Source organism: Amborella trichopoda, chromosome 1, assembly GCF_054954075.1.
Source record: "Amborella trichopoda isolate Santa Cruz 75 chromosome 1, AtrichopodaSantaCruz75HAP2 v2.0, whole genome shotgun sequence".
NCBI classification, from domain to species: Eukaryota; Viridiplantae; Streptophyta; class Magnoliopsida; order Amborellales; family Amborellaceae; genus Amborella; species Amborella trichopoda.
The window spans coordinates 6,892,619-6,903,751 of NC_142336.1; the positions used below are offsets into that span (position 1 = coordinate 6,892,619).

The 11,133-nt window shown below is 36.1% G+C and overlaps 1 protein-coding gene across 1 annotated transcript; it reads left to right on the plus strand.

Moving 5' to 3' along the window:
* The first annotated feature begins 8,599 nt into the window (after positions 1 to 8,599).
* LOC148783518 (riboflavin synthase-like) lies at positions 8,600 to 10,918 on the plus strand. Its single transcript, XM_088859691.1, has 2 exons — positions 8,600 to 8,794; positions 9,328 to 10,918. The coding sequence occupies exon 2, from the start codon at positions 9,760 to 9,762 to the stop codon at positions 10,624 to 10,626; it is 867 nt and encodes a 288-aa protein (XP_088715817.1). The 5' UTR covers positions 8,600 to 8,794; positions 9,328 to 9,759; the 3' UTR covers positions 10,627 to 10,918.
* The last annotated feature ends 215 nt before the right edge of the window (positions 10,919 to 11,133 follow it).

Genomic DNA, 11,133 nt, shown 5'->3' on the forward strand with positions numbered 1-11,133 from the left:
CGTTACCACATGAAGGGACGTGATATCTTCATGAGGGGTTTACCTTCTATGAATAGCATGCACCATGTACCATAAGGGTACCCATTCATGAGGATGTTACTTCCACATGAATGAGATGATCCTTTATCTCATTTTAAAATGAGAGGGGGGGAAGGTCTTTACAAACTACAATACACACGAGAAAGTGTGAAAGTTATACTCTTGAGAGAGAGGGAGAAAGAGTGTGTGTGTGAGAGAGAGTACAATCCCTCTCCCATTTGAGATCTAAGGAGAGATCTGACCCCGATAGATAAAGAGTTGTCAAAAAAGTCGAGCTTGTATTGCTTCTATCGCATTTTGTGAGAGTATTCTTGAGCTTCCACCTTGCTCGGGATTTACGGTGTAGAACAGATTTCGGCAGCTCTAGTAGTTGTCGAACGTGCCTACATGAGTTAATCATTTACCTCCACATTCGTTCATCAAAATTGTTGTGCGAGCACTCAGGTATGATACTCGGTTTTCGGTTATTTTATTTTACTTCCGCTTTGGCCGTTGGACTGTATTTTCCCAACAGTTGAAATATACGATCCTTGGAATTTGTGTCAGTTGCATGTCAACAAAACTCTTTAATCTTATTTGTCCCATGTGTAATTACGTCTACTTGCATTTTGCATTTTCTTTTTGGTGGTCATTACCTGATTTTTACAAGGAGGATTTATGGTTTTTCACTAAGGATTTTGCATATGTACTTGGAATTACCTAATAAATGATAAATCTAATTTTTGGATATCTTTTCAATTATTTCACGTATATCTTGAAACTGAGTTTGCATGAAGAAAATAAACAAAAAAAAGATCTTTCCGTTTGAATCACAAGAAATGCAAGTGTCCAATGATTTTAGGGGATTCCTTTGAAATTAATGAATGGTGATTCAAAGGACTCGCCCTTAAATCTCCCAAGTTGACCTTGAAAAGGCATTTAATAGGGTTGACTGAGGTTATCTCAAATATCCAAACTTTACTTTGAAAAGGCATTTGACAGGGTTGACTAAGGTTATCTCAAACTCAAATATCCAAACTTGACATTGAAAAGGGCATTTGACAGGGTTGGCTGAGGTTATCTCAATGAGGGAGTGTGATTGATGGGATTTGGAGATAGATAGAGAATCCGAATAGCAGGCTGCTTATCCACAGCAGACTTCTCAATGAGGGAGTGTGATTGATGGGATTATGAGATAGATAGAGAATCCGAATAGCAGGCTGCTTATCCACAGCAGACTTCTCAATGCTTATCAATGGATCCCCTAATAGGCTACTTCTAAAGCTCTTAGGAACTAAGGCAAAGGAATCCACTATCCCCTTTACTGTTTGCTATAGCTTCTGAGGCTTTCAGTGGTATGTTTGAAGGGATTTATGCTTTGGGTAAACTATTGGGCTTCCACTCATCCTTAAATAGCCCAAAGTGATGCAACACATGTAGAAATGAAGAATCTATGGCTGTGCTTGAGGTGGTTTATGGTCGCATCAGGGATAAGATTACGAAAAAAACAAAGCTTTTGGGAGTTGCATTACAAGAAACCTAGTTTGTGGATCTTTTTATGGAGAAGAACAAGATTTTGGTTTGACCCGAGGCTTGGGCCTAAAACCATCAAAGACCAGTTAGCCTATTCACAATTTTCATGGACTCCATTCCCATGAAGGTGGTGGAGGCTTTTGTTGAAAGGAGTGGATAAGCTAACGAGCTTGTTAATTACAAAAACATTTTTATACCTCATTAATTACAAAAAAAAATTTATACCTAAGGAAAGGAGGACAAATGATCTGGATGCCTAATTCTAAAGTGGATTTCTCAGTTGCCTGATTTTAACATGGTGTTCAGTGAAAGATGCAATTACTAAAAAGGAAATGGAAAAGCAGGCCAAAAATTATAGGGTGCCAAAAAAATTAAGAAAAAAATTGATTAATTCAGATTTGCCTTAAAAGATCGGACTTAAAGAAATGGGTATGTGTGTGTGCTTTTAGGTAAATTTGTTTGGAGAGCTGTGGTAAAAACAATCAAGTATAAGTAAAACAAATAAAAAAGCATAAGTTCATAATTTAAGTAATCAAATACTCGATTGAGCTTGTCATTTTTTACCATTAAAACCCATTCTACAAAATAAAATTGAAGAACGTTAATCAGTCTGAATCAATGGTTTAAAAAACGGATCGGTGACCCGGATCGAGCTCCAAAAAAAACCGATTCGGAACGGCGAATCGATGATCCGGATCGGGAGTCCGGTGAATCGATCAGAATAAAGCTTCAAAAAAATCCGAAAAAATTATTAAAATTCATCATAAATATTGTTTTTTAGGAATTCAATAAGAAATGAGGGTACTCCATTAAGAATTTTCATGTTTTTGAATGAATATGCGAATATTGATATGTTCTTTCCCTGCATGAACCGCCATTCAGCATTTAATTTACATCACACAAAAGGATAAACATAGAATTATCATGGAATAAGTATATCAACATACATGGACTACAATAAAGCATAAAATTAGTAACATATGATCTAAAAATAAAATGATAGATGACGTTGTTGTTCTTCTTGGTCACGCTGGTGCCATTGATTGAATTCGTTTGACAATTCATTGATTCGATCTAAAAACGAATCATCGATATTAGCGGGCGTCTGACTATTCTCAAATTTCTGAGTGTTAGTGTTTTGTTGTGTTCCCAATCCAAAATCCCCGAAGCTTGTCCATCCTTCATGCTCACCTGCACTGTCGTGCTCATCCCTACATTGTAGCTGTTGGGACTCGATATGTGAATAATATGGCTGGGATAGGGTGGCTTCAGAATCATCATCTCTCTCATTTTCTCTTAGACCTCCTTCCCACTCTCCCTCATTAGGTGCAATATCACTGACATATTGTGGATACATTGGCTGGCTGCTTCCTCTTTCATGCTACTCGTCACTTTTTTCAATATCTTCATCACCGATAGCTTCAAGGAACGCTCTCTTGTGCAACACTGACTCCTCCTCTTCTACTACCCATTGGTCTGCTGCGTCTGTGACAAATATTGTGTCTAAGTCTATCGGCCCATAGTCTTCAAGCTTCCTTCTTATTTGTCGCTCTCTGAGGTTTAAATTATAATAAACGTAGACTAGTTTATAAAGCTTCTCAGAAGCGAGTCGATTCTTCCTAGTAGTGTGCAACCATTGGAACGTACTCCAGTTGCGCTCACTGCTAGTAGCGGAACATTTCTGGGAGAGCACCTTGATTGCTATCCTCTTTAGGTGAGGTGCATCAGTACCATATATCTCCCACCATTCAGCTGGATTAAAATGTAAAAAGCATTGTAAGGGCAAGAACAATTCATAAGATTAAATATATGAATGAACAAAATATTAGCGAGGGGATAACCTGGATCCATCATAGTTCGAGAATTTCTGGCAAGTCTAGTTCCGAAGGATCCTATAGCATCCCTATACATAGCAAGCTAAAACAAATATATTACGTTTTAGTGCATTATTCCTCATAAATATAACAACTTAATGAAGTTCTTACCCAAACATTAAATAATACCTCTTGTATTGCTGCTACTTGGTTTTGATGGCTTCTCTCTAACCTTGCAATAATGTATCTGACCCCTTCCATAATCTTCTGGGGTTGTTCAGGTGTCAAATAGAAAAATTTGGGGTTGAAGTAGTAACCTAAAAAATATATAGGTAGAAAAATGTCATTTACAATTTCATGAAAAAATGATTTAAATTGAAACATTGTAATGATATAAATATATATTTATCAGCATAATGAATTGGACGTCCAAATTTGGTGTTCCACCTCTTTTCTATAATCTCGATCACTTTGCTAGCAAAATTACACTTCTCCCCAATAGCTGATTTCGCCCTCTCAATACCTTCATAAAGGATACCCATGGTAGCTTTCTTGTCAGCATCCACCATTCTTAACACCGTGACCAAAGGGGCAGTGGCCTCTACAACTCTGGAACATCAAGACCAGAACAACCTATTTGAGATTATCTTGTCCACTTTTATACCGGTACTGGACTTCGAGAGGCGGTTAGTTAACCACTCTTCACAAGTAAACAATCTCTTTAATGCACCTTCAGATTCTCGAATGGAGTCCACAGCTAAGTAATCGGTCGCAAAGCGGGTTATGACAGGCCTGATTATCTCTTTTTTCTTAGAGTGTTCTCTAAACAGAAATAAAATTTTATGAGTGGTTGTATATAAATCTCGATACCAACCTTGCTTCATCTAGAGTCTCCTTTACAATTTTGATCTCACCGATCTCCTCTAACATAAGATCGATGATGTGTGCAGCACACGGGATCCATACTAAATGCTTCCTCTTATCCATCAACTTGCTGCACGCAGAAACACATGCACGCGCATTGTCCTTAATAAACTGGACTACATGCTTATCTCCCACCACCTCCACTATCTGATCATATAGTCGTACGTAGAAGTTTGCATCCTTCTTCGTCCCTAATACGTCTTTGCTAGACAAAAAAACTGTACCTTTTGGGGAATAGGCCAAGAAGTTTAAAAACTCATTTTTGCTAACTTTATTCAACCAACCATCACTCATGAGAGTAATTCCTGTCCTTGGCCAACTATGTTTATATTCTTCAATCCACTTTTTAACTCCCTCTACCTCTTTATCTAATATTAGCCCATTGAGCTCATATGCCGTCGGGGGTTTTACCCCGGGCCCGACTCTTTGGATTGCACTAATCATAGGTGGAAAATATGGGCTATTGGTTGCATCAAAGGGAATCCCTTTATCGTAGAACCATTTAGCAACATATCTCCCTAACATGTTTCTTGTACCTTTAACCATGCCTTTTAGGGTCATCTGTTGTGACTTAGGCTTTGAGAGAAATGGGTCTTTATGACCATGACCTGCAATACTGGCACTCCTAGGTAACCTAGAAACAATTTCTTCAACAACTGATTCTCCTTGATACATATTGCCACCAATCCCTCCATACATATTTGAGTTAGGCCAGCCATACATGCTCGAGCTGGGCCCGCCATGCATATCTGAACTAGGCCCACCATGCATATCGGAGCTAGGCCCACCATGCATGTCTGAGCTATGCCCACCGGGCATTCTAAACCCACGTTCCCTCTAATATTGTTCATGTAAACTCAATCTTGTGGCCATGTCCAGCTCATTATTATATTGCTCTTCTAGGTCATTATTATATTGCTCTTCTGTATCATTCCTGCTTGATGGTGTATATAAACTAGCTATCTCCTCATTCATCCTATGTTTGGCAATTTTTTTACCTTTATTAGCATTAAGAATTGCCACCATCTGTTTTTTTACATTACTAGGGACACTAGTGCATGCAGAAACTTTTTCGTTAACCCCTACCAAGTGTTGCTTGAACCTATGTACCCCACTACTTATCACTCTTTGACAGTAATTACAAATAATTTTGTCTTTCTTGTTGGGATCAAGTCTGACCCCATGTTGCCATGCAGGGTCTTCTGCAGATCTTGACATGATTCAACTGTTTTAAGATGTAAAAAGTATAAAATTAACCTGACAGTTCAAAAAGAAAAATAATCACCATGTGTAGTGATAATATGTTGCTGTAGTTCATATAGTCATATTCATTGTTATTTGTTAGTGCAAAATACATTTTTTAACAATAATATTTTCGTACTTATCAATTACTAACATTCAGAATAATATAATACAAAATGCAAGCGCCAAACATGGCTACAACTCAATTATCAAGAACATACATTTTTTGCATTAAAAAATTAATAATAAAAACAATTCTTCAAAGAGCCAGCTAACATGAGTCATTTCAACTAAAAAATCCATGAACAACAGATAAAAAAAATGCAGTTTTGCATTAAAAATATAATAACATGCATTTTTTTGCATAAATTATCCATCAACATACAATTTTTTCAACAAAAACTTTAACAATAAAAATTTAAACTATGGTTTAATACCTCATGATAATTAAAACCTTGTCACGATTTTCACATCTTTTCGAAAAATCATCATTTTTCAAAAAATTCGATCATGGAAAAAAAAAAAATTACAGCAAACTCAAACAATAAAAATTAAAAATTAGGTTTAATACATCATGATAATCAAAACTTTATCACGATTTTCACATCTTTTCGGAAAATCATCATTTTTCAAAAAATTCGATCATGGATAAAAAGAAATAAAAAAAAAAAAAGGAGAGCAAATTTTCAAAAAATTCGATCATGGATTGCAAAAAAAAAATCGATCATGGATTAAAAAAAAAAATTAACAAATTTTCAAAAAGTTCGATCATGGATTAAAAAAAAAAAATCACAAATTTTCAAAAAATTCGATCATGGATTACAAAAAAAAATTCGATCATGGATTAAAAAAAAAAATCACAAATTTTCAAAAAATTCAATCATGGATTACAAAAAATTCGATCATGGATTACAAAAAATTCGATCATGGATTACAAAAAAAAAAAAAACATAAAAAAACAAAAAATTCGATCGTGGATTACAAGAACAAAAAAAAACAATTCGATCATGGATTACAAAAAATTCAATCATGGGTTACAAAAAAAAAAAAAAAACAAAAAATTCGATCATGGATTACAAGAAAAAAAAACAAACATTTCGATCATGGATTACAAAAAAGTCGATCATGGATTACAGAAAATTCTATCATGGATTACAAAAAATTCGATCATGCATTACATAAAATTCGATCATGGATTACAAAAAAAAAAAACAAAAAAAAACGAAAAATGCGATCGTGGATTACAAAAAAAGAAAAAAACAATTAGATCATGGATTACAAAAAATTCAATCATGGATTACAAAAAACTCTATCATGGGTTACATAAAAAACAAAAAACAAAAAATTCGATCATGGATTACAAAAAAAAAAACAAACATTTCGATTATGGATTACAAAAAAAAAAAACAAACCTTTCGATCATGGTAACAAAACATTCGATCATGGATTACAAAAAATTCTATCATGGGTTACAAAAATAAAAAATAAAATTCGATCATGGATTACAAGAAAAAAAAACAAACATTTCGATCATGGATTACAAAAAATTCGATCATGGATTACAAAAAATTCTATCATGGGTTACAAAAAAAAAAAAAGAACAAAAAATTCGATCATGGATTACAAAAAAAAAAAAAAAAACAATTCGATCATGGATTACAAAAAAATCGATCAAGTATTACAAAACATTCGATCATGGATTACAAAAAAAATAAAAAAAATAAAAAAAAATAAAAAAAAATTCTGTTCTTCACAGAGCCATTTTACATAAGCGATTTTAACTCAAAAATCCACCTCTAAGTGAATAAATTACATCCAATTGAGTATATTTTCTGATAAACAACAATATAAGGAATCAAAACCCTAAGTTTTTAACACATTATTTCTAATATATCATGAAAACAAAATCAAAAGGCGGAAAAAAAAAAAAAAAAACAACGGAATTTTGGTTCCGCAGACATCTCAGTGTTCATCTCAAATTTCATGCTGTAATTGACCAGATTACGTAAAATTGAAAATTTTAAATCATACTAGACACAATAAGGATTAAAAACCCTAATTATTGAACTCATTATGTTCAAAATATGCCGTGAAATAAATCAAATGGCGGAAAAAAAAAAAAAACCCAAACTTCTTACTTGATTTTGTGAACCGAAGCCTTCAATCTCCAAAAAACTCTGTTTTTCTCAACGATTATCACAAATTAGTAACAAAAGGTTTTGATTCACAGCTTTACCATCAAAATGCCTACAAATTTTGAAAGATTCATGCCCTATTTGGCATGAAACTTTCAGAAAAGGCGGAAACCCTAAACACCAAATTTTTCGTGATCCAAAAACACCAAAATTTTCAACCATTTAATCTTTGAAAAAGCTGAATAAAGCTGTTTACAGCCTGCAAATTAGATCACATGCAAAAAAAAACAAGAAAAATGATCAAAAAATGACAAATTTCAAAGAATCCCATGAAGAATACTGTGCAACCCGTGTTCTTCACGGACTCGCCGATTCCGTACAGTGACTCGGCGAGTCACTGAGCAGAATCGTCCGGTTCTCTCTAGAACCAAACGATTTTCGATTTTTTAGCCGATACGATCCCCTTTTTACGATTTTTGAGTCGAACCGGGCGAGCCCGGTTCGACTCGGCGTTTTTTAAAACACTGGTCTGAATAGCAGGTTCAAGAACAGGAGAATAACCAAGTAAAATTGAGAGAGAGAGAGAGAGAGAGGGGTTAAATTTCACGATTTGAAGCAAAACAATTTTTTAGGTTATTTTAAAAAAATTTGATACAAAAAATGTATCTTCTAGCATGCGAGGCGAGTTTTACGGGGATTGTTTAAGGTTGTCACCATATACAAGATACATTTTTTTTTTTTATTGTCGAGTCTTATTCCAATTATCTGAAATCAGCCAACAATATCTTATTTTATTTATTTTGTATATATTTTATATCACCAATACAAACCGATCTAGATCCTGATTAACAATGCAACAATCCGACAAAAATATGCCGGTCCTACCCAACCAATCCGGATTTTAAAACCCTGTCGCATCCATCACAAACAAATGGGGCACTTTTGATATTAATGGAACTCAGAGCTCTCTCAGTAAAAACGGCCTAAAGCTCTTTGATTTCGGCCTCAGATCCTTGCTGGCATTCTTATAGTGTGTTGATCTCGCAGTGAGCTGCATTTTGGTATCAGTTTCAAGGGTTTTCATGCTCTTTAAGGCTTTGATTTTATCGATAAGTGCTTATTGGTTCGGTAAGGGGTTTTCTTTCTCCATTAGCACCTTTTTTCAGGTTCCTTTCGAATTCCTTCCATGAACTTTACTGATCAATGTCTTGGATCGGGCTGTAATCGTGTTCATAAACGATTTCACTTCTGGTTGTTGACTCTTTCATAGCAGTGAGATTTAACGGTTTTGCGTGGTTTTAGCCCTTACACTATATTTGTTGGGTTTTGAAGGTTTAGGTGTTTGTATACAGTTAATTTGTCTGATTTTGGGGAGATTTGGTTGTGATTTATGAATTGCATAACGATTGAAAACCATTTCAGATCATTTTGAGGTGTTTGGTATTTGAGATGTGGAGTTTCCTCGCCAGTGGAGAGATCTAGTTTTTGGTTTCAGAAGTCGCATAAGGATCTTCAACTAATGCTTACTTCGTATTCAGCTATACTTGGTTATGTTTTGGTGGTTGTTGAATACTATTATGTTTCTTCATTGGTGGTTGTTGAATACTATTATGTTGACTAAGAACACTTGGGTGAAAATTTTCTTGCTTGTTAACTTGCAGTTCTTGTGATCTAATGCAATAGCGACTGGAATCGAATTGCAACATTTGCCATGCTCGTCATATCTCTTGATTGAAGGATTTCCTGTGTGGTCTGGAGTGGAATCAAAAGTGTGCTTGAGCTTGTCTTTCAATCCAGAGACAAAAGCACATGGAAATTCAGCCAGTCCTCTAAGATTTGCCTGTTATTCAGCAGAAGAGGGAAGTTTTGATGCTGTAGTGATAATCAAAGATCTATTTTGTATACACAAAGAGGTTACAGGATAAATTTGGAGAGAGAGACTTTTGAATAAGTATATTAGATCATTTTGAGGTGTTTGGTATTTGAGATTATCTCCCCTTCAAAATCCCTCACACCTTGCCCCTTCCTCTCTATAAGGCTCCCCTTCAAAAACCCTCACACTTTACCCCTTCCTCTCTGTAAGACCACCAGACATGGCGCTCCACCTCTTGTCAACAAAACCGCTTCTCCTCCACTTGAACAAACCGCTATCCCCACAAAACCACTATCCAAAACCGCTTTTCAGTCCAAAAATAATGAAATACCCAAGAAACCCCTTATCATTTTCGTCTCAACCTACCTTCTCTCATGGCTGCAAAACCCTAAAATCCAATCATCTCACCCCAAATTACCCCTCCAAAATCCCCATTTTGCCCCCCATCCTTTGTCTATTTACCGGCCTGGTTGAAGAGATCGGCCACATAAAACAAACAGGCTTCAAAATCGAAGACACATTTGTGATGAAAATAACGGCTAGGACCGTTCTCACCGGCATTACATTAGGAGACAGCATCGCTGTTAATGGGGCCTGCCTAACGGTAACAGACTTCGACGCGGAGGGCTTCACCGTAGGATTGGCCCCGGAAACTCGCCGGAAAACCAACCTCGGCGACCTCTTGCTGGGTTCTCCAGTGAATCTGGAGAGGGCACTGCAACCGACGGCCAGAATGGGCGGGCACATTGTCCAAGGACACGTGGATGGCACAGGATCAATCGTGATGAAGCGAGAGGAGGGTGACTCGCTCTGGGTGAAGATTAGGGTTTCTGATGAGTTGATGAGGTACATTGTGCCCAAGGGGTTTATCGCCGTTGATGGGACGAGTTTAACGGTGGTAGATGTGATTGATGAGGAGGGGTGTTTTACCTTTATGTTGGTTGCTTATACTCAAGAGAAGGTGATTATTGCTACGAAGGAGGTTGGGGATAGGGTTAATTTGGAGGTGGATATTTTGGGTAAGTATGTGGAGAGATTGTTGAGACTAGGGCCTAACCCTAACCCTAAGCTTAGTGATTCTTCTTAATTTAATTTAATAAGGGAGTACGTGTCCAAATAATAGAGATATTGGGGTTGTAAGATGCTGACAAGCCTCGACAAATATACCATTAGGATACAAGCGAGTCTGGAATACCTGTGAAAGTTTTTTCAAAGTCGCACTTTCTAGAGAAACTTCTAAGGTGCATTGGATTCCTTTTCATTTTCTGCAGCTTTGGCCTTGCCTCTAGAGTTGATTTCTCTGAAAAAAATTTGAGAAACAAGGGAGAATGTAAAACTCAGATAATGGTGGTTAAAATCTATGAAACATGATTTCTGCAGAGTTTTCCATATTTGAAGTTTTTCTTACTCTTTTAGATTGAGATAGAGCTGGGTGTATATAGAAAATGATCCTTTATTGTAGATCTATTGTTGGTGGCTTGCATTTGGTGGGGATTAGTTGGAAGTGCTGACCAATGAATGAAGTGGTTGAGAGTTCCTTACTGTAGACAATTTTCAGGCTCACTAAAACCGAAAAGTAAATGGACTTCAGCCA

Bases quoted from the DNA above. Each gene is read 5' to 3' on its own strand.
- LOC148783518 (XM_088859691.1), top strand. From the start codon at position 9,760: ATGGCGCTCCACCTCTTGTCAACAAAACCGCTTCTCCTCCACTTGAAC.